Genomic DNA, 24,073 nt, shown 5'->3' with positions numbered 1-24,073 from the left:
CGCGCTCGATCACCGCACGCACGCCCAATACTAGGAAGTGATCGATACGGAATGTTTTCTTTCCCGGTTTAAATATAGTCTGAGAATAATCTGGAACAGCGAGTCCTTGGGGTGCGCGCGAGTCACGCTAGCTGGCGTTATCGGGACTTATATGGTGTGTAGCGCAGACATGTGTTAATTGGCGTCCTGTGGCCGCTAGGCCTAGCGTGTGTATGGTTACATGTCAATTTAATAGCCGGTGTGCAGTATCAAGTGCCGGAGTAACGTCCTCATTGTTTGCCCTTTCACTCCGAGACGGTGCGTACACTAGGCCGGTCTGTGTTGGATTTGACGTACACAAGCACATTGACTAGATCCAAGACCGTTTGCACGAATCGGAGGTACATTAACTTTGATTTGGACGCACAACTAGCTCACGGCGTCGTTGGGACCGTCCCTCCAGGGAATCTACCATCGCGGTGAGTAACGCTATTCCTGTTGTTTTGAAGTCTCTCGTAAACAACAGTGGCTACAGACTGGAATTTCTCAGCCCGTATCACCAAACGCAATTACACCGCAACGCAGCCAAACTTCTCAGCTTTACACAGATTTAAAAAAATCTCAAATGTTAATCCTTATACGTAATTTTTTTTATATTATTTATTTTGTAGTTAGTCGAGTTAGCAAGTTTGCATAATTTTCGCTGTGAGCAGGGAGAAAGCGTGATATGTGCGCTTTACGCTTTTGTCTGCGGTTCACTAAGTGGGACGCCCTTTGCTACAATACGCTGACTTGCGCGCTAGCTAAGCTCCGCCATTTACAGCTTTTCGAGTGCTGTACTGCTAATATCATAGATGCACGGGCTATCTCTTTGACGCATCGCGGCGATCATGCCATATCGCGTACTGCCTCGTAGCTCAAGATCGCTCGATAGGTGTTATCAGGCGCAAACTAATTTAGCATTTGGAGATAATCACTGGTTGTTGTTGTGATGGCGGCTGCACTGTGCCCGTTATGCCCGATTGACGGTCGCCTATCACACCGCACTCAACTCGTTAATTGGCACGTGATCATCGCATAAACGCTTTTAACCGATCTCTTGGCAGACTTAATTGTCGCACTTCCTTCCCCGCACAAGGGGTCTGGTCCCTCTATTAATCGCCCAAGATTTCAAATACAAATCCTTAGACTAATTCATGGTTTTTGTGTTGGTAAGACGGGTGTTAATTGCAGCGAAACATCTTTTTGAGCCTAAGTTTAAGAGTGCCTAACATTCTACTCTCACTACGCTACACACGCTTTCGGACGACGATATGTTGGATCCTTGGGAACCCTGTGCTATAGACCTCGGTGGTACTTTGCACGGCAGCCCTGGTTCAGCCTTAGTGCCGATATTCCTAATAGAACCCGATCTCAAAGTGTCTGTGTGGGCCTTAATGGCTTATGAATCTGATGGGCAATATGTCGCGAAAATACTTATCCTACATTACATCTGAAGATGTTGCAAAGTGAGCGGGTTATCCGAGTGTCGCATTTGCGATACCATCTCAGACGTCGCCCTTCCTATGTGGCCAAGCTTGTCCCGAGTCGCCATTATGTGATTGTTTAAATTAAGCTCCCTTCCCCTTAATAGTAATATTAATAACAATATTTCCGAAAGAAGGCAAATCTCAGCACTTGCGGCTGATAGACCTGGTAGTAATCCGTAAGTTATTATTCACTAGAGGCTCGAGCCATTCCGTTGTATCTCAGAAAACCCCGCAATTAGCGACACCAGCCGGTAACCCTTCGGGATAATTTCCGGCTCATTGTCGAGACAAACTAGCCACTGAAAGAAGCCCAGTGAAAATGCCCTGACAGTTTAGCTGCACAGCCATTCGCGTCATGCATCCTGAAGACCTAATTACCACCAATGAAGTACACCTCGCCGAGTGTCTTGTCACTTTACGTCCCAATAAACATTTTGTGACAAAACACACCGTTAGACAGAGTTCGTGAAGCTCCGAAGTATTCCGTAATTGACAGTGGACCTATTTACTCTTACTTACGCTAGTGTAGTATTACTATGAACATTGATTATCCATTTGGAGTTTGTGAGTGTGGTCGAGCTCAGCCAACGGTATGGTAAAATATCGAGAGTAAGAGAGAGAGAGAGAGAGAGACAGAGAGAGAGAGAGAGAGTTAAGGGAGTTCTGACTGGCCGAGTGGGATTAATACATGTCGGGTGTAGATGTACGAGTGGGCGATTATTCTGGCATCATCTAATCTCCGGTGGAATTAATCCGCATAAATGAATGCAATTTGATCGTCCCACTGCAGAATCCATTTATTGCTCTTGAGAAGTCCCCTGGGCCCATGAGTCAGTGACCGGACGCGGTATTTCATGCAATCAGACGACGGCACAACAAGCAGACCTCGGTAACCACTACTGCAAAGCTTAGGTAGGTTTCCGGCAAAATTACTTCTTACTAACTAATAATATAAACTTTGAGAAGAGTACATAAACAGGACTGCTCCAAGTTTATTTCTATGGCGAAATCAGCTGACCGTTCATACCAATCGTGTCAAGAAGTATTTTGGGATTTTGGATAACTTTCACGAACTAATGTCAAATAAGGCCGACTCCTGCATCACTAAATTGGGCGATCATTGTGCGCGCTTGTTTCGGCCCGGGGTCACCATTCATGGTATTGGCTCAGCTTTCCTTGGAAGCAGTGACGCAGATGAGAGAAGGAAGCACTGATGGAATCTACATGCTTCACATGCCACACATTCGCCGAGAAAACAACCACAACTCATCGCTTTAAGGGCCTTAAATGATGCTATTTATACAACATTTTGTATAAAGAAGACCTAAACTAGCATCACTTCAAGTTCACGTTGGATTTCTTGCTTTACTATTAACCTCCTTCATAAAATCATTGTCATGTCTTGGGAAAAGATTCAGTGCAAAAAGTTTTCATTTCTCAGTGGAAATTAATACGTGAGTGCAAAATGGCGCACGGGGCATGCGCAGTAGATTTCCCGCGTGACCTTCGGGTCGCACATACAGTCAGCTGATGTTATCGAACTTAGTGAGGTGATCGACCCTTCCTAGCGCTGAAACATCCATGAATTCATTCGATGAGCATCCCTAAGTACCGCATACTCACAAAGCTAGAACTTTCTTTTAGAAAGAGCAAACCAACGGCATGAGATTCGTGTATAACGCCTGCAAACTCGCTCCGTTTCCATAGTTCTTTTTATGGAGAACTATCGATGACAAATCTATTAAGCATCTGTCACTCTGATGTGCGATCTGTCTCGAGTAAAGCTTCCGGAGCTCGTTATGGTGTAGAGACATAAGATGCATATTTCGCAGTGAGACTGCGACGGTATGCCAGACAGGGATGGCTAGTCGTGAGACACACATGCTTAATCCGAGATCCGCGCACGAATAGACGCGTACGGAACAATAAAGAACACATGCTTAATCCGAGATCCGCGCACGAATAGACGCGTACGGAACAATAAAGAGTTGATAGAGAACGTGAATCTTGACCATGTGGGACGAGATCTGAAGACGATTAGAAGTGTATAGAAGTTGAAGGAGAAAGTGAACGAGAAAGAACGAGGGGCGCAAAGAAGGGGCTTACATAACAAGGTCTTGTGGAAGGAAGAGGGCTAGTCGAGGGGCGCAAAGGAGGGGCTTTGGTAACGAGGGCTTGCGGAAGAAAGAGGGCTAGTCGAGGGGCGCAAAGGAGGGGCTTACATAACAAGGGCTTGTGGAAGAAAGAGGGCTAGTCGAGGGGCGCAAAGGAGGGGCTTACATAACGAGGGCTTGTGGAAGAAAGAGGGCTAGTCGAGGGGCGCAAAGGAGGGGCTTAGGTAACGAGGGCTTGTGGAAGGAAGAGGGCTAGTCGAGGGGCGCAAGGAGGGGCTTACATAACGAGGGCTTGTGGAAGAAAGAGGGCTAGTCGAGGGGCGCAAAGGAGGGGCTTAGGTAACGAGGGCTTGTGGAAGGAAGAGGGCTAGTCTAGGGGCGCAAAGGAGGGACTTACATAACGAGGGCTTGTGGAAGAAAAAGGGCTAGTCGAGGGGCACAAAGGAGGGGCTTACATAACAAGGGCTTGTGGAAGGAAGAGGGCTAGTCGAGGGGCGCAAAGGAGGGGCTTACATAACGAGGGCTTGTGGAAGGAAGAGGGCTAGTCGAGGGGCGCAAAGGAGGGGCTTAGGTAACGAGGGCTTGTGGAAGGAAGAGGGCTAGTCGAGGGGCGCAAAGGAGGGGCTTACATAACGAGGGCTTGTGGAAGAAAAAGGGCTAGCCGAGGGGCGCAAAGGAGGGGCTTAGGTAACAAGGGCTTGTGGAAGAAAAAGGGCTAGTCGAGGGGCGCAAAGGAGGGGCTTAGGTAACGAGGGCTTGTGGAAGGAAGAGGGCTAGTCGAGGGGCGCAAAGGAGGGGCTTAGGTAACGAGGGCTTGTGGAAGAAAAAGGGCTAGTCGAGGGGCGCAAAGGGGGGGGCTTAGGTAACGAGGGCTTGTGGAAGGAAGAGGGCTAGTCGAGGGGCGCAAAGGAGGGGCTTACATAACGAGAGCTTGTGGAAGAAAAAGGGCTAGTCGAGGGGCGCAAAGGGGGGGCTTAGGTAACGAGGGCTTGTGGAAGAAAAAGGGCTAGTCGAGGGGCGCAAAGGAGGGGCTTACATAACAAGGGCTTGTGGAAGAAAGAGGGCTAGTCGAGGGGCGCAAAGGGGGGGCTTACATAACAAGGGCTTGTGGAAGAAAGAGGGCTAGTCTAGGGGCGCAAAGGAGGGGCTTAGGTAACGAGGGCTTGTGGAAGAAAGAGGGCTAGTCGGGGGGCGCAAAGGAGGGGCTTACATAACGAGGGCTTGTGGAAGAAAAAGAGCTAGCCGAGGGGCGCAAAGGAGGGGCTTAGGTAACGAGGGCTTGTGGAAGGAAGAGGGCTAGTCGAGGGGCGCAAAGGAGGGGCTTACATAACGAGGGCTTGTGGAAGAAAAAGAGCTAGCCGAGGGGCGCAAAGGAGGGGCTTAGGTAACGAGGGCTTGTGGAAGGAAGAGGGCTAGTCGAGGGGCGCAAAGGAGGGGCTTACATAACGAGAGCTTGTGGAAGGAAGAGGGCTAGTCGAAGGGCGCAAAGGAGGGGCTTAGGTAACGAGGGCTTGTGGAAGAAAGAGGGCTAGTCGAGGGGCGCGAAGGAGGGGCTTAGGTAACGAGGGCTTGTGGAAGAAAGAGGGCTAGTCGAAGGACGCAAAGAAGGGGCTTACATAACAAGGGCTTGTGGAAGGAAGAGGGCTAGTCGAGGGGCGCTAAGGAGGGGCTTAGGTAACGAGGGCTTGTGGAAGAAAGAGGGCTAGTCGAGGGGCGCAAAGGAGGGGCTTACATAACGAGGGCTTGTGGAAGAAAGGGGACTAGGTAAGGCGCTAAGGAGGGGCTTACATAACGAGGGCTTTTGGAATAAATGACCTAGGTAAGGCGCGAAGGAGGGGCTTAGGTAACGAGGGCTAAGGAATAAAGGAGGCTAGGTAAGGCGTAAATTAGAAAAAATTGCAAAGATTTCCGTTACGTGATAAGTTTAATTAATTGATATTAATAATCTCGACTATTAATTACATCTGGGTGGATCTAAATTTAATTAGATTATGATTGAGACAGGGTAGCTGGGTAGGGCTGATCAGATTGCGTCGTACTATCAATAGCACATAGCAAAGTCTTTAGAGCTATTCTAGCGTCTAGCCGGCCTCTACCCCTCGGGGCGTTTGACAGCGGACAGCTTGGCAGGGAACAAAAGCCTTATTAGGGACTTGCTAGCCAGGGAACAAAAGCCTTATTAGGGACTTGCTTGCCAGGGAACAAAAGCCTTATTAGGGACTTGCTTGCCAGGGAACAAAAGCCTTATTAGGGACTTGCTTGCCAGAGAACAAAAGCCTTATTAGGGACTTGCTTGGCAGGGAACAAAAGCCTTATTAGTGACTTGCTTGCCAGGGAACAAAAGCCTTATTAGGGACTTGCTTGCCAGGGAACAAAAGCCTTATTAGGGACTTGCTTGCCAGAGAACAAAAGCCTTATTAGGGACTTGCTTGCCAGGGAACAAAAGCCTTATTAGGGACTTGCTTGGCAGGGAACAAAAGCCTTATTAGGGACTTGCTTGCCAGGGAACAAAAGCCTTATTAGGGACTTGCTTGCCAGAGGAACAAAAGCCTTATTAGAGACTTGCTTGCAAGAGAACAAAAGCCTTATTAGGGACTTGCTTGCCAGGGAACAAAAGCCTTATTAGGGACTTGCTTGCCAGGGAACAAAAGCCTTATTAGGGACTTGCTTGCCAGGGAACAAAAGCCTTATTAGGGACTTGCTTGCCAGAGAACAAAAACCATTATTAGGGACTTGCTTGCCAGGGAACAAAAGCCTTATTAGGGACTTGCTTTCCAGGGAACAAAAACCATTATTAGGGACTTGCTTGCCAGGGAACAAAAGCCTTATTAGGGACTTGCTTGCCAGCGAACAAAAGCCTTATTATGGACTTGCTTGCCAGGGAACAAAAGCCTTATTAGGGACTTGCTTGCCAGGGAACAAAAGCCTTATTAGGGACTTGCTTGCCAGGGAACAAAAGCCTTATTAGGGACTTGCTTGCCAGGGAACAAAAGCCTTATTAGGGACTTGATTGCCAGAGAACGTCAGAGTTTCCGAATTCTTTTAATAGTTATTGTAGCTGATTGAAGACCTCGATGAATCTTGTAGACGCTAGAGAGTGTTTCTCGGATCTCGAGGAACATTTGCGTGTCTTCGGCCACAACAATTGTATCGCGTGATATATTTTTTTGGGGAGAGGTGGGTAACCCATGAAATGTTTAGAGAACACGTTACGCTACCTGTCGCACGCGATTTGCATTCTAGTTACGTCCGGCCTTCCTAGCATACTTCGAGAGCTCGAGATAAAAATGTGCAAAGTTAGCTGATATAATCACAGCGCGCCGCGGCCTGTCTAAATTTGGTGTTTAGGGCGACATTCAAAAGGATAGAAGGTTCTGGTTTTGATCGTATCGTTTTGATATAACAAATTATTACTCTTTGTCCTTGTTTGCCTTCTCCAGCCTTTTCCGTGACAGGACTTGAGTATAACTTTCGAGGTTAGGCTTTCTTGAGAGCACAGGTTTTTAATTTTCTAAAGACATTTCCAGATTTTAGTTGTGAAGTTCCAGAAAACATATAATAACAAACGATACTTTTACCCTTAAAATCGGCACTGACAGACACTTTAACCTCCCGGGAATATTTCCCAGAATTCGAGTGTGTGTCACATTGACATTGTTTTTCTTTCGCATAACGATGCGTCTATTAGGAATAGCCCGGGCATGCACACTAGAGAGGTCTTAGGCTGAGTTGAGGGACATTCGGGGGCTTTTTGAGTTTAGCAGGGTATATTCTAAGACCGTTGTTTTTGGCAAAGTAGTTGTATTTTAAGATATATTTTTCAACACATAAACTGATAAAGGTATAGCAACCCGTCCCGTATAGAATTCCAGAAACTTGAGCATGGAATCCCCTAAACTTGTTACAAGTATTCAGGTACGCGACAAAGATTTCAACTGAAACTATAGCATTGGTCGAAGTTGCAACTGTCATTAGACAATACTTTTGAAGATCTGAGTAACACTTAACTATTTTACGCTTTTGCAATCGACCTTTTCGAGGGCAGCTCTGTAGCCTTGTCTGATAACATTGGGGGGATTTGAAAGATCCAAAAAATCCTCAGCAAGCGAGATATTTGAGCCCTGGCATTTGTTGAAAAAGGGTGGCCTCGATTACGTGATTGACATATGGGCGCGGCCTTGCTGCTTTGATAGGACGTGCAAAAAGTTGAACAAAGGAATGCATAATCGGTTGTATAAAGACGGATTTATTACAAAGTATAAACTTTACAGTCGATGGGTTTACTAGGATTAAACCCCTTTGCGTTTGGAGCTCTTATGGTTTGATTGTTTCTCAAGTGTCATGATTGCCTAGTCTAAGGGTATGGTCTTGGAATGGTTTGTGTAGCGCCACATGCGAGCCCTCAACTTGCGCATGCTGTACCAACACACCTTCCTATCAACTCTAACCTATAAAACTCTTGCCACATCAGCTCTGAGTGCAATCGTCGGCTAAAATCAGATAAAAAATGATACCCAAGATTTTTCTTAATTTTTTCTAAGCAGTTTTAACTGCTTAGAAATAAATAAATAAATAAAATAAATAAATAAATCGATAATAAAAATGTTATTGAATGCCAATAGAGAGCAAATAAGCATCCCTAAGTTGAAAAATTGCGATGCATCAATAACACCATTGAAGCACCAGAATTACATCATGATATGTTTTATAATTTTTTTATGCAAACCTAAGTGTTGAAAGACATCGTGAAATGTAAACAGCTGTTCCAATGCTTTGAATTTTGTTTTTTACAATTCACAGCAGAGAAGAAAAAGTTAAGTTTTATGAAGGTAGCATAAAAAAAAATTTGTAATAAACGAGATTGAAAGCATTTCTTGTGCGAGAAACACCTGCAATTAAAATGTGCGAGGAATTTCGAGGAGAACTGTAACAAAACGCAATAGATATTATCACAAATACTGTTTGCCGTTGCACAATTAACCATTTAAATGTGGTATTCACCAAGTCCTTTTAAAGATCCCATTGGGAAAAACGAACGCCTTTTATAGTGCACCAATTCAAAAGAACAGGAAACTTGGTCTTTAAACACAACAGACTTGCTATCACTAGAGAATGATGCTAGCCTATAATAGCAAGCCCTCCCGAATGTACTAAAGACCCCACAAATGCTGCTTTATCGAGGAATATTTTCCACTCTCTGGACCTACAAAGTGCTTCATTCTTGGCAGATCCTGGAGTCATTTTAAGTGCTAATATCCTGTCAGGTTTTATATTGTAATCCTCTAGTTGAGTTAATGAATGAGATTAGGAGCCACTAGATATGAAGAGGAAGTATATTTTCACCAACTCTTGTTAACTGAGAGGTAGAATGGGCAAAAGATCTACTAAATTTTTAAACTATTAAACAATTTCATTGATCACCCTTTTTCGTTACGTGCCGCTGAGCTCGGGACCCCAAGCAAAGTTTTGAGTTTAAACTATATTTTCTCATCACATAGTCTGATAAACGGTGTACGACAACTTAATTAGCTTTTTCTTTATCTAATGTCTTAAAGTGTTAACTGAATTCAGTTATAGGTCTAAGTTTAGGTTATAGCATTTCAAGGCGTATCAGGATTTAGAGGCTCGTTTAAAAGAATTTAAAAAAGAAATCTTTTGTTGGTGACTGCTCGAAAACTGACCACCTAGTATGGGGTATTTATACGTAGGACCAGTGTCGGAACTTGGGTTTTTTGGTAATTGTGTCAATCAACATTTTCGATCTATTGATTATTGATTCTGAAGGCATGGAGCATTTCACCTGCTCTCTCTTGTATTTTTGTCTTTTGGATTTAAGCCATTAACTTAATGGAGTTTTCGTATTTCAATCTTCACAGGGAGAACAAGGGTAAAACTATGATGTGTTTACCCTTTTTAAAGAATTGATTTTTTTCGTTGAAATGTTCGTTGTTACGATGTCATCAATGTCATTCCGCCCGCTCGCGTGACATTCACCTGCTTGCTCTAGGTATTACAGTTATTACATTTATTCCATAACACTATATCCTTCTTCTTCTACAGAATTCATCACATTATCAAACTGTTCAATGTGTAGTTAAAGCTTAAGAAATGAACTTTTTGCCGTTTAAAGATCTTAAAGAGTGAACATGTCCACCTGTTTAATAGTCACTTAAAACAAATCTTCATCTGTTATCCCACCCAAGTCCCGCTATCTACCATTCCACGAGCGCTCACTCAATGGCGGTGACCATAGGTCAGGTAACAAGAGATATAAAGGCTCCCCGTACACGCTCAAAGCTCTCATTTGCAGCAAAACACTGCGAAGTGCAAGACCCAGCTAGACCACTTATTGCATAAGTGAGTACACATATTTTAAGTAGTAACAAGGGAAACATCCAGTGCTATTTTTGTGTAGTCATATAGTGCACTCAACTCAAATATTATTGAATAATTTTTTTTTTACAAAAAGGTACCCTCCTTAGAGTAATCGAAACCTTGTAGTAGAATAAAATAGCTTCATTGTTTTTTAATTTGGAGACAATGGCAATTTCAGCAATCAAGTTTGCTCAATGAAATCTCAATTTTTCTAACCGAATTTTTAAATTCGTTTAAAGACGGTGTTACTTTGTTTGTGAAATGCTAGCATTAGTTTTTTTTAATATTTGGTGACTATTCTTAATACCATTTAGAGTGTGATTTGTTGTGCTAACCCTTAATGACTTATTTGCAATTGCCCACGCATCCCTTGTCATTTTACAGAAAAAAAGTTCAATTGGTCACAGCTTTGCCCTGAGGGGGATTAATTCTTTCCATTGAAGTGAATATGGGTCCATTTTTGGTAAAGAGATCAATCATCTTGAGCCCGGCTCATCCTTTGTTTTCTTGCGAAACAAACTCTCCAAGTTTGTTTGACCATGTGCGATATTGAATGACACATTCCATCGTGCTTCTCTACTAGCCCCTCCACCTCCTCCCACGAGCGTGTTCCTTATTTAAGAATGCACATGGAACTTGAATACAGAATTACTGGAAATAGAAATGTAATTGCAATGTACTATTGTAGTAAAGTATAGCGCAAGAATTGTCGCCAACTTATGAAGGAAGGTTGACATGTTTAAAAGTAAGGGGGAAAGGTTCTTTTGGTCTTTATGTCATAGAAGTCTCTTTATTTTTTTTGGAGAAGGGTAAAAAGAGGGTAGAGCTGCGAGGTCTCTAATCTGTGAGTGGAGTTGAGTAGCGGGAAGACCCTCTTCAGGCCTTCATTCTAATTCTGCACAACCCAGGCTTGCAAGGCCACGATTAAGTCATGGCGCATTCGCCATTCTTGAGTCGAACCCTATTCGTAATCTAAATCAAATCTCGTTAGTAACCGCATCACTCTTACTTCGAATGGAGTCCACTTTCCGTCCTAGAATAGTCAATCACCCAATCGCGTCACTAGAGAGCTAATCAGGTTAATCATTTCAATACTAACGGCCATCTCGGTAGCTATAATCGTTAAATTGACGCATTGTTTAGTTGCGCGTCAAGTGTCAAGCCTTCTCAAGTGGATTGTAAATTGATTTTAGTAAACTGAGCATGACATGCGTAGACGAACACGAGGGATGATGAGGACGATCTTAGAATACTGCAGTTGGAGTGCCAACTCAGACAGAGTCCTGCAAGCTTTTGATCACTCAATCAACTTGAAGCTCGCCATTTGTAGCTTATTACGACCTTTATTCGACTGACATTCTTTTGGGATTACAGGCGAGCCGTGAAACGCGACGTTGCACTAGACCCTACACCAGTGAGCCGGCAGAGCGTGTGTACTATATTCAGAGTGCTGAAAGAGACGCTTAAGCAACTGATTGCTATTCGCAGAGGTGTTAGCTCAGCGGATCTGTCTCGTGTACGGAACGCGTAAATATCATCATCAACAGCAGTCAGTCAACCTGTGCGGAGACTCAATCATGAAAGTAAAAGAAGAGAAGTTCGACTTTGAGTATTGCCCCGAGGACCACGATGCAACCTCACTATCGTCAGGCTCTGATCAGACCGAGCTCTCGCCACCACCGAACGATATAGACGCGGACAGTGCAGAGAGTGGAGAGAGCGGCCAAAACGGCACGCAGCAGAAGAAGCGAAAGAGGCGCAGAAAGCGAATGCTTACAGGCGTCAGTAGGCAGCGGCGTGCGGCGAACGAGCGTGAAAGAAGGCGCATTCAGGGGGTAAATAGAGCTTTTGTTGAGTTGAAAAACTCCCTGCCAGTATCACACATGGACATATCCAAAATTGATATCTTACGAGTGGCAGCGCAGTGGATAGATCACCTAAGTGAGCTGTTGCATCAGGACGACCAAGCGAAGTCAGAGGCAGGTGACTTCACCAGGCTGTCTTCAAGATTGTACGAAGACCACGACTTGTACAGATTGCTAGAGAATGGTGCCTTAACCAGCGAGGATGACGACCTACTTGACGACTTCCTACAAATTGATGGTGAGTAACTGTATCTGTAACAAATAGTTTGACCGTTATTGCTGGTACTACTACTATTCCGCCTGCTATTAATTGACCTCAAACTGGCGCCTGTAATTGCAGAAGGTTAGCGTAAACGCTAGTAAATAAACATGTATATCAGGTTTTGTCTTTATTAAGTTTCAACTGATTTAGGGAAGGTCAATACAAGCAATGTTAACCCAAGTTTTTTTCAATTTTAATGTTGCGCGTGACTTTATTTCATGTACGGACGCTTTTAGCTTTTCATTTGTTACCGTGCTAGATTTTGGGATTTGGTGGACTCATGAAGCCTCCAGAAGGGGTGTAATTTACTTCCGGCTAATGTTCGTCGTTCAGAGATAAATTTTCTTCGGTTCCTTGAGTTGTAGTGTGAGGGACGCTGGGGTCACGGCTGATGAGGTATTTGTCGTTCACCGAACCTCAGCTGTGCGCGGTGCACCTTTTGACATAACAACAGATGGTCAAACGCGAAGCTTTAGTGCAAACACAGCGCCGATATCTTTACAGACTTTTGAGCACTATATCCAGTCATCGTGACTTGCACGAACTGTTGGCATCTCCAGCAGTTAATGCGAGATCTTCAACACGTTGCTCCACACGCAAGCTTGACAACCTTGAGGCTCTTCACACTCTACCATTCTCTTTAATAAGATTTATACGTTGCTAATATCATAAGCTAATTTCAATGTAGGATACTGGAATAGAAATTCATAGTTGTTACATTTACAGCGTCTATTTAGAACGTCTATTTTACGGCGTCTATTTGATGGATGCTCTTTAAGCGGTTGGTAATGATATGGCTTGTGGTGAACAGCTTACCTGCAGGAAACTTAAATTGAGCTGATGTCGGGAATTAAGATTAGCACATGCAGCTACCGCTATTTGATCAGTAAAGCTGTCATTAGACTGGAATAACCATGAGAAAAAATGAAATGGGTAAAACAATATGACTATATTCCGTTTCGGTTGAATAATGGGGGGCTGCAAGTATCAGTCCGGGGGCTGCAAGACCATTGGGTTCATTATTATATTTATTCCTGTATTTTTTGGCAACCACTCTAGAACGATATTTAATGAATTTTTTTGGTTTGATTATTCTAACAGAGTGCATCGACAGTTCTATTACGTCTGGCATTGCGGATAGATTCACTACGGCTGGTAAGTGCTTAGCAAGTGGTGTGTAGTGTTGAGCGATTTGCGAAATGACCCACGGATGCACGTGACAAACAAAACAACCAATTGCCCTTTAGAAGAGTGTTTACAAAGCAATAAAACCTTTACCCGATGAGGGGTGTTATCCATAGATTGCTTGAGTTACAAGTGTTATTGTTTTAGAGCTGTTTTTGTCGTATCATAGAGTTTCACATTCTTGCTTTGTAGCAACTCTTATATCGTGTTTTGCAGGTCTTTATTTTTTATATAAGAATCTAAGCTCTTGCTTTAGCAAACCGGGGTATGATATTTTTATCTAACTGGCCAATTCACCTTTCACTGGGGATCGATGGCTGAAGATGGGATTAAACCTGACTGAAACGAGACACGGAATGTATCAATAAAACAGTGCATGCAACCGACCTCTTTTTAAAAAGGCGACCGCCCTATCATGAGCTCTGTATAATGGGCTCAATTTTCTTTAGAACACTCATTGACTGACTTGTAGACTAGCTCTAGTCCATCTGGGAGCTTTAATTGCAACGGCAATATTTCCGAGGCTAACGTAACGTTAGCCGACTCATCGCAACAGCTTGCTCATCAACGATCCTGGAATTGGCAATACACCGATAAGATCTAGGATGCTAAATGCTGCGTAATGAATGTGCTGTTATCTAAACGATTTCAAGTAGCAATAATGCCCATAAGTGCCTAGATATTCTAATCCAGTTTACTAGGCCTCTCGCTGCGTCAGAGACTCGATGAAATATGCATACGAACGTGCGAGTTTTACAGCAATTGTTTACAAGCGGAGTCATGAGTGAGTGGGAGTCCTTTACGTAGGCGCAAGAGGGGCTTAAATCACGGTCAGCGCCTCTATTAACGAGCTAGAGATCCGATGACTGCGGCATACTGATCGACGAGAGCAAGATGATTCCTCTATCTTAACTGGCCACCGCGTTCAGGAATCCGTGTTGCGATATTGGAGTTTATCATAAGTCAGATCTCAATGACAGTTTAAACTACACTCTAATAACCCCCATCAAAATATCTGTCACTTATAGTGGGAGAATCGCTTTTTTTCCGTGAAACGTTTGATGGCTTGCATAACCTAAACTATGGATCAATTGCTTAAAATGCTTTGTCCAGTTGCAATGATCAAACATAAAAATAAGTTGAATTGACGACAAAACCCTTAACGTCTTTATTTGTTGAGAAACATTTCCTGACTTCTTAATTAATTTGACTCTGAGACGGCAGTGAAGGGGAGTTACATTGTTTATCAAAGTCTTAAGTCCTCTTCGTTGTCACAGTGAAAAATGAAATCCACTTTCTCTTTTGAATTAATTAGTTTTGAGTGTGTAGACAAACACCAATATACACAACATAATTGTCGTGTTGTTTTATCCAGTATATGGCTTTCACCATTCCTAGACCTGCATCACTAGATTGCAGTTATTCCCAGATGGCAAGGCTCCGCTGATTGATACGTCCCTATTCTGGCGAAAAGGGCACTGAAACTCAATCCATAATGACCCCAAGCAAAACACGGAAGATGATCTCTCCTTCGCGAAAGCCGAGAGTCTAAACATCTGTCCTCGTTTAATTTGGAATTTATATGAACATGGGATCTCAATAGCAAAGTTGTATTCTTTGTTTGTACTATATAGCAACTCTTATTCGAAGGTATTGTGAACTCCTAAGATCGCTTGTTTAGCTGGATGGACGGTCACGTGGTTACCCAAAGATGGCGTTACACGAGACATCAACTCATAGCTAAACATTCCGCGAACAAATAACTCCCGGGTGCCATGCATAATGCAACTTTTTGTACAGCCTTTTTTCGGCGAAGTATTGCGTGTTTTTGATCGAGATTAAAAACAACTGACAAAATATGTAAACTTTGGAAAAACGAACTAGACATACAAATGATTCAGAATCAAAGTCCGTCAGAAGGAGTCCTATTGGAATCAGGCCCGTTCCCAGGGGGGGGGGGGGGGGTGCAAGGGGTGCGAACGCACCCCCCCCACAACAGCCGAAGGTCCACTTTCGGTTATCAATAGACGTGCTATTTGTAGACAAAACTATAAAACATAAGCTTGATCACTCTCCTAGCCAAATCCGACAATAAACTTTCTGTGGAGATACTGCAAAAGCATAAAAATATAGCTTTTTGTGTCCCCCCCCCCCCCCCCCCCCGAGGGGAAAAACTAGGTCCATTTTTTTCGGATTTCGCACCCCCCAAGAAAAATCCTGGGGAAAATGGTACCCAAATGGTACCCTTGCTCTTATTATTATCGTGAAGGTACTCACATTTGATCAATATATTTGGTACCTAGTTCTACAACTCTTTTGTCTGATTTGATATCGCATTCATCGAAATGGTATTGTCAATAAAACTTGTGCTATTTCGGTTTCACGCAAGTAATCGCCAAAATCATCGCACAAAGACGTCTGTAACTCTTCTGCGACCCCCAAATAAGGAGTTGGGTTGCTGTGACGTCACGTTCGTGCACTGGTTTGTTGTTCATAACACTGTACGTGCTCGATATTATCACTGTTATTGATAGCTGAAAATCATTTACAACAACATTGCGTCGAACCACATTCCTCCGTACCAGATGATATTCATATCTTACAAGTGTGAGCCGACAAGCAAATTAACTGGCAATGCTTCTGCGTGGGGAGGATGCCTTTAGGGGCTGTGCTTATTTGTTGCCGTTTAGAATATTTTGTTTTCGAAGATATCGATTTAATTAAAGATTTTTATCTGTTTATCCACACTATGCTTAGAGTTCCGCTATATTTTCCAAATTCCATTTACATTTATTCAAAAATGAGAAGAGCCCTCTCAGAATTAGAAAAAAATCGCTTTTTTTACACACCGACAATCAAGGTCTGGGTTCCTTTAGAATGTTGTTGTATACCGTACACTTATTCTGCAGAAGGTCGTATAGCATTTTTATTATCCCTTAATAACATTATTGAAGGTCTACCAAATAAGCAAGATTATATCTAAAAAACATACCTTTTTTATGATTTCTTATTATTCCAAAGGGCTAACTTGAACCCTAACAAAAATTGTTTGATTAAATTAGTTAAAATTGTCTATTTGAGAAATTTCAAGAGTTCGCGTATTCATTTAAGTGGCACATTACTAATGCTTGGTCGTTATTATTGGTCTATCTGAACATCATTTGAAATAATCCAAATAATCAAAGAACCACTTTACATAAAACCCTTGAAAGAAATCCGCGCAATTTTATCGTTTACTCTCAGAAATCATCTTTAAGTAGTTTGATTAACCCTTCAGTTTACTTTACACTTTTCGTACACTGGAGTAGTGAATGGCTATTGATACAGGAGGCATAAAACCTCGTATTGTTGCACTGAAGAAAGTGAAATAAGGGCGATAGAAGTGATTTTGGAAGAATAGACAAAGTACAAGGCATCCTCTCCACCCGCGGCCACAAGACACGAAGATATCTAAGCACGGGGCTATTTCGCTTTCAGTGCAAATACTTTTTGTGTAACTTTGAGCATAAGTTGTTTTTGTCACTAGCCTCGACAGAAAGGGGGTGTTTTACGGGCTTTACGCGTTCAAAAGCTTAGTGATAATGTGTTGGCGGTGAGTCCACCCTGTTTCTGGTAGAGCCCCTCTCGGAAGTCTTGAGGGGGATCAGGGCCTTGAACTATGCAAGCTATTCGCTGTACATCTTTGGAGCCATGCTTTTCTTTTGGACTGTAGCTAGCAATCACACAGAGGGGACGCTGCCCTAAGCAGAACCGGAATTTAAAGGAGAAAGGTTTAAGGGGAAATGGCTTTCCCCTAAAACAAAATGTCCTAGTAAATAGCTACCGCCTTATTCTTTCATTACACATTCAACAAATCCCTCTTTAAGTAAAGGAGTATTTTACCAAAATCGTTTTGTAAAACCCTTCTTTTAAATGATCTTTAAAACAAATATGCACATAGAACCTTGAGCAGGGCATTTATTGTTGTTTGGGTTGCATGCATTCCATTGTATGGGGAGACCACGAACCACGAACGAAGCACGTGATGTGTGTTTTTCCTTTTAATTTTATTTACGGCGATGTCAATTCAGAAGCAAAATCTAAAACTGTTAATCGTGATAGAAACTCGAGACTGTTTTTAGTGCCCAAAAATAATAAGAGGCAATCACATTTTTTCGTATAATAGGCATATTATTCCTGTCCCTTCGAGTGTGGTGCGTTGGAGAGGGTTCCTCGCAATTCGCTCAAGATCTTGAAGGGCCCTCGACTTATTCTCAAGATTGCCAGTCCATAGCAGCGTGTTGTCGACGTACGCGTGACACATGTGCTCCTCTAAGCTTTGTTTGTAGCTCGTTCACGGATTAGCAATATCAAGCAAGTCAGGGCAGGGTCACGTATTTTACCAAACGGCTGTCTATTCCTGGGAGATCTCTTGGCCTTTCTCGTATAGCATTTAAGAACTGTGCCCTAGTTCAACATATACTTCAGCTCTATTTGATTGCATGTTTTTTTATGCTTTTGTAAAGAGCAATATGGTAGCAATATGTCTCCAAGACTGATATCGGACATAAAGTTCTTAATGTTTATAATTTTTAAGGGGTCATTTCACAACAATGTATTGATTTTCCGGTCATTATAGATGCAAGAAACAGTCAACTCATTTTGTCATTTATTAACAAATATCATGCGTGAAGTGTATTAATAGTAAAATAGAATCAATCAATCAGTGCAAGAGGCTGTGGTCGGGCCCAAGTTCGAAAGAATGTCGATAAGCCACTCCTTTTTATTGATTACTTTTAGAAACGCAACGGTATAATTGTATGGGACGTCAAAATAACCACCAAAGAATAAATTCGGATAATGTATCGACGATATCCATAAAAAATATCCAAGACTTTCGCCCGAATTAGCCGGTGGAAATGAAAATGGCGGCGAGGACCCTTGCGGCGAATCAGGTTATCAGCGAACATCAATTGTCTTATCAACCTCAAAGTAAACTTTCTTCATAATTTGACAGAAGTCTGTGTTAGGACTCTTATTCCGCCGTTTTCCTGTCTATGGTCAGTAGACAAATTAATAGTATCAACTCCAGTGTCCTTTTCTGGGGATGGTACGACCCTTTCAGATATCGTTCTTTCCTAGATATTATTTCCTAGACAAATATACAGATGCTAATAGATTGATTTTTCAAAAGTTAAAAAATTTTAAACATTACTTGATTGTCAATGAAATAGATTATAATCAAATTTGAAACTGTTACAACATTGAGAAAAATGGCTCATATTATGTGCGGATAGTGTGTACCACTATAGAGAGAAAGCCGCATCTTCAGCGTTCATTTTTCACCCTTTTTGATATCTTAGCGGTTGAAGAAAGCGCTTAAAATGCAAGATGATCTTCCTGAGAACATCAGATAATTCCCTGCAATGGTCCACCAGATCAACTATCTTGCTAATCAAATTGATTACCATCTTTCTTATCCCGATATTCAATTAACCGCTAAATAACCAACTCATCTTTAGTTGAGAAAAAGTCGTTGACTTTTTTTAGATATGATCTGCCCATAGTATCGAGAGGTCGTTTACGCTAATTTTTCTTTTTGTGTGTTTGATGCAAAGGATAAGATATAAGTTTAAAGTAACATTCCCGTGGGCGTTTTTAGGCTATCATTTTTTGGCATTTTAGGAACGGACCATTTGATATTGAAGGGGAAGAGGCCGTCTTATAACCAATCAACTTGTGACCTATCCCGCTTCCAAATTTGAGGATAACGCTTAACTCGTTTCAGGGTCTAGCCTTACAATGTTTTACATTGTTTATACAGTTGTTTTAACATACTTACTTTTTGGCCAGGCCGGCATAGGCTACCCGCGCGACTAGCTCGAGGCGATATACTGTTTCAATGTTTGCGCTGGTTACATAGAGAGTAGCTACAGATACACAAAGAGCGTACCTTTCGGATCGTGACAGTTCTTTACGCCGTATCTGGCGCCATGGGAAAAATCCTGGCCTTGTTACATACTCTTTCTTATAAAGATTAAACGAAAATTCTCTCAGACACTTGCATACCTGCCAACCCCCAGACTTGAAAAACCGCAAGATTATTTTGGGGGGGGGGGGGGGGGGGGAGGGGTACGGGGTGGGGGGGTGGGGTGGTGGGATTAGCAAATCACAGAGTTTTGCTCGAAGATGTGTGTGTTCTTTTGTTCTGTTATTGTTGTTGGGTACTCTATCGTAAAGCGAAAGAAAAGATGATAGGTAAAATAAGTCTGTTTTTCCAGAAATTCGTTCAACTTTGTAACAAATATTCTGAATAATTTATGCAAACGATATTACGCTTGTACAATCTCAGTTTATATTTATTTGATAAAATATGATAAAATGGTGAAAACTTTGATCGAAATTTTCGCGATGTTCCCTTTCGAAATTACTTGTGTTGCAATTACTTTTTGGTAAAACACTAGGTTGACTGGACTAATGGTTCGATGTCGAGAACGTCAATTTCAACTACTTTTTGGAGGCCAAAAATTTATTCCATCGTATCCTGACAACAGAGTGCCTAAAAATTATTTCTGATGAGCCTTAAAGTTTGTGGCCGGCATGATTTACAACGCCAACTTACAAACTCGCGCGAAAACCCCTCCAAAGTATGAGCCAATTTCTCAACAATTCGCACGAAAATGGTCAAACTTGATTGGTCGATATATGCAAGCATTCAGTATTGCGGTAGTAGTCCTGTGGTCTACAATAAACGCCTGGAAAAGGCTCATTTGAAGTTTCTCGAAAAACCTGAAAACGTCATAACTTGAATACAAACTATAAGAATTGCATAACTTTGTAGCTAAAATCCAACTTTTACTTCAAAAACTCGACTGATTAAAATTTGATCATAAACCGGGAAATTAAAGGTAAAACCGGGAGACCGGTGATAAAAAACCGGGAGAGTTGGTAGGTATGCACTTGTTCTAACTCTTTACATTCTATGAAAATTTCAGATAGTTGGACCACATGGCAGCAACCGAGTGGAGGTAGCAGTGGACTTTGTATTCACACGGAAGAACCATACCTACAGTCGCTCCTTTACGACAATGCTATCACAGCAAACTACTTGAGCTCGCCGCTGGTGGACCTGGCGGATCACCTGTAATCCCGACTACTTGATAAGATAACAGGGAACTCAAGCAACGACCACGGCAACCATGATCCGAAATACTTTCAGGCTTCGCGGTCAATTCTTGACTATTCTCCAAATGAACTGTTTTTTTTTTTTTTTTTATAAACCGAAAAAGTAAATATAAGTCTAAGACCATATTTCTTTCATAGCAAACAATGATATATTATTGTGAACAAGATTCCGTCCTTGCTAGTCGGTGGATGGGGTTAGGATATCGTCAGGGAAACGGTTGAAAGTACAAAAAAAGATCTGGCTCTTTGGATTGTCCATTGTGCTTTGGCGTTGCCGTTATTGTTGCTTAAGTTTCGAATAGCTAGGCAGGGCGAGGAAAGGTTCGCGCATATGACGTTAATTATAATGTAATTTATGGTTATTTAGAAGAGACGTTTCTTAAGGTCAATAATGCTTTTATTGCAGTAGAACGCGTCATTAGAAGTGCGTTAGAATATTACACAGTTATAGGAGTTCTCAACACATATCGACATACACACGCAGTTAAGATAAAGGATCGTTATAAGTTTATAACAAGTTTATGTACTTTTAGAAGTAGCCTGCTAGCCAGCTCTTATCCAGAGTCATTTGGAAATGTTTTATTCTTAAATATCAGGAATCGTGTTGCACGCGCGATGCCCGAGGTGGACTGGGGCGACGGTGCAAAGAAATCACCATTTTCGAATAACCCCGAATAAGAGCTGGCAACCAGGCTGTTGTAGAAAGGACCAATTACTTGATGTGTGATAGGGGGTCCAGTTAAACCAGCCTCTTGATTAAGATCGTTAGTAGACGTGTGCCAAAAAAATAATGATCACAACGAGAAAAAAAGGCCAAGGAAAGAGGCAACTAACTCCCCGTCAGATATGAATTGATTGGAGCCTAGACTACTACCATAGTATCTTACATGCAATAATATGTACAGGGGGTGACGGTGTGTTTTCTGCCTGTGCCATACCACCGCTATTTTGGTCACATTCTTAATATATACGCTATGCACTCCACAAACTCAGAGGGGCTGCTTTTAGGTTAGGAGAGATTGAGCATTTGTTTTGCGCTACAATTGCGCTATTTCTGATTGAAAATAAATCCCGCCATAACGACAGTAGGCCTCTCGCCTACACATGCCTACCTTAGATTTTTAACGCTGTCCAAAGTTATTGCATATTTTAAGAATCTCGAACTTTTTACAAAAAATAAAATCAATACTAAATATCTTTTATAAAAGGTCTTAGACTATAAAAAGAGTTTTTTTAATCCCGAACGTGAATCGGATTACATAGATCAAAGGAAATTGATCCCGCATAAGTGTAGGGTAGAGTAGTAAGATGATTATAATTAATTAGAAACAGTTCAACAAGAGCTCTCGCAGGTGAGAGGCTCGATGCAGGTCAAAAATAAATACAGTTTACGATAAAAGGTTTTACGTTTAATTGCTCCTCAAACTTGCCCTTCCTTTAACCAGAAATATAGTAGAATCTGTCTACCACCGACATCCTTGAGTTGACTATGCTTTTGGAGGATAAGGGTTGGTTCCGTGGGGTAAATCAAATTCTTTTAAGGCACTTGTCCATAGAGGCTTGACAGCATGCTTAATAGTATGGTTCCCATAAATACGATACAACCACTCTGTATTCGCTAACTCCCTTATCATACTTTAGGTAGGGGAGTGCGCATAGGCGTCAGGCGCGTAGTTAGGGGGGTGCGCAAAGGCGTCAGGCGCGTAGTTAGGGGAGTGCGCAGAGGCGTCAAGCGCGTAGTTAGGGGAGTGCGCAAAGGCGTCAGGCGCGTAGTTAGGGGAGTGCGCAAAGGCGTCAGGCGCGTAGTTAGTTAGGGGAGTACGCAAAGGCGTCAAGCGCGTAGTTAGGGGAGTGCGCAAAGGCGTCAGGCACGTAGTTAGGGGAGTACGCATAGGCGTCAGGCGCGTAGTTAGGGGAGTGCGCATAGGCGTCAGGCGCTTAGTTAGGGGAGTGCGCAGAAGCGTCAGGCGCGTAGTTAGGGGAGTGCGCAAAGGCGTCAGGCGCGTAGTTAGTTAGGGGAGTGCGCAAAGGCGTCAGGCGCGTAGTTAGTTAGGGGAGTGCGCAAAGGCGTCAGGCGTGTAGTTAGGGGATTGCGCATAGGCGTCAGGCGCGTAGTTAGGGGAGTGCGCAGAGGCGTCAGGCGCGTAGTTAGGGGAGTGCGCAGAGGCGTCAGGCGCTTAGTTAGGGGAGTGCGCCAAGCGCGTAGTTAGGGGAGTGTGCAAAGGCGTCAGGCGCATAGTTAGGGGAGTGCGCAGAGGCGTCAGGCGCGTAGTTAGGGGAGTGCGCAAAGGCGTCAGGCGCGTAGTTAGTTAGGGGAGTGCGCAAAGGCGTCAGGCGCGTAGTTAGTTAGGGGAGTGCGCCAAGGCGTCAGGCGTGTAGTTAGGGGATTGCGCATAGGCGTCAGGCGCGTAGTTAGGGGAGTGCGCAGAGGCGTCAGGCGCGTAGTTAGGGGAGTGCGCAGAGGCGTCAGGCGCTTAGTTAGGGGAGTGCGCCAAGCGCGTAGTTAGGGGAGTGTGCAAAGGCGTCAGGCGCATAGTTAGGGGAGTGCGCAGAGGCGTCAGGCGCGTAGTTAGGGGAGTGCGCAGAGGCGTCAGGCGCGTAGTTAGGGGAGTGCGCCAAGGCGTCAGGCGCGTAGTTAGTTAGGGGAGTGCGCAAAGGCGTCAGGCGCGTAGTTAGTTAGGGGAGTGCGCAAAGGCGTCAGGCGTGTAGTTAGGGGAGTGCGCATAGGCGTCAGGCGCGTAGTTAGTTAGGGGAGTGCGCAAAGGCGTCAGGCGCGTAGTTAGTTAGGGGAGGGCGCAAAGGCGTCAGGCGTGTAGTTAGGGGAGTGCGCAGAGGCGTCAGGCGCGTAGTTAGGGGAGTGCGCAGAGGCGTCAGGCGCGTAGTTAGGGGAGTGCGCAGAGGCGTCAGGCGCGTAGTTAGGGGAGTGTACAGAGGCGTCAGGCGCGTAGTTAGGGGGAGTGCGCAAAGGCGTCAGGCGTGTAGTTAGGGGAGTGCGCAGAGGCGTCAGGCACGTAGTTAAGGGAGTGCGCAAAGGCGTCAGGCGCGTAGTTAGGGGAGTGCGCAAAGGCGCCAGGCGTGTAGTTAGGGGAGTGCGCAAAGGCGTCAGGCGCGTAGTTAGGGGAGTGCGCAGAGGCGTTGGGCGCGTAGTTAGGAGAGTGCGCAGAGGCGTCAGGCGCGTAGTTAGGGGAGTGCGCAAAGGCGTCAGGCGCGTAGTTAAGTAAAGGGAGTGCGCCAAGGCGTCAGGCGCGTCATTAGGGGAGTGCGCATAGGCGTCTTGCGCGTTGTTAGAGGAGTGCACAGGGTTTTGCGCAGGGACATCAGGCGCTTAGTTAGGAGAGTGCGCAAAGGTGCATGGCGTGTAGTAAGTGGTGTGCGCAGGGGCGTCAGGCGCATAGTTAGGAGAGTGCTCGGGGCACGTAGTTGGGGGAATGCGTAGATACATCAGGCGCTTAGTTAGAGGGGTGCGCAAAGGCGTCAGGCGCGTAGTTAGGGGAGTGCGCTAAGGCGTCAGGCGCGTAGTTAGGGGAGTGTGCAAAGGCGTCAGGCGCGTTGTTAGTGGAGTGCACAGGGTTTTGCGCAGGGACATCAAACGCTTAGTTA

General features: G+C 43.8%; 1 protein-coding gene across 3 annotated transcripts; it reads left to right on the top strand.

Moving 5' to 3' along the window:
- Positions 1 to 159: 159 nt before the first annotated feature.
- LOC116613497 (protein lin-32) lies at positions 160 to 21,872 on the top strand. 3 transcript variants are annotated; one of them, XM_032374008.2, is made up of 5 exons: positions 160 to 458; positions 2,299 to 2,420; positions 11,372 to 12,100; positions 13,226 to 13,279; positions 20,284 to 21,872. In XM_032374008.2, exons 3-5 carry the CDS (start codon positions 11,575 to 11,577, stop codon positions 20,433 to 20,435), a joined length of 732 nt encoding a protein of 243 aa, XP_032229899.1. In that variant the 5' UTR covers positions 160 to 458; positions 2,299 to 2,420; positions 11,372 to 11,574; the 3' UTR covers positions 20,436 to 21,872. The 3 variants fall into 3 exon arrangements, with proteins under 3 accessions (XP_032229899.1, XP_032229900.1, XP_032229901.1); XM_032374009.2 differs by lacking the exon at positions 2,299 to 2,420; XM_032374010.2 differs by lacking the exons at positions 160 to 458; positions 2,299 to 2,420 and adding an exon at positions 9,447 to 9,979.
- Positions 21,873 to 24,073: the final 2,201 nt, after the last annotated feature.

This window comes from Nematostella vectensis, chromosome 2 (genome assembly GCF_932526225.1).
Source record: "Nematostella vectensis chromosome 2, jaNemVect1.1, whole genome shotgun sequence".
NCBI lineage: Eukaryota > Metazoa > Cnidaria > Anthozoa > Actiniaria > Edwardsiidae > Nematostella > Nematostella vectensis.
Note: the sequence above shows the minus strand (reverse complement) of the source record. Positions and strands in the feature narration are given on the sequence as shown.

What these genes read in the sequence shown, in the direction of transcription:
- LOC116613497 (XM_032374009.2), top strand. Translation starts at nt 11,575, where the DNA reads ATGAAAGTAAAAGAAGAGAAGTTCGACTTTGAGTATTGCCCCGAGGAC. An exon ending in CGACTTCCTACAAATTGATG is followed by an intron (nt 12,101 to 13,225) that starts GTGAGTAACTGT and finishes TTATTCTAACAG; the next exon opens with AGTGCATCGACAGTTCTATT. An exon ending in GGATAGATTCACTACGGCTG is followed by an intron (nt 13,280 to 20,283) that starts GTAAGTGCTTAG and finishes TGAAAATTTCAG; the next exon opens with ATAGTTGGACCACATGGCAG.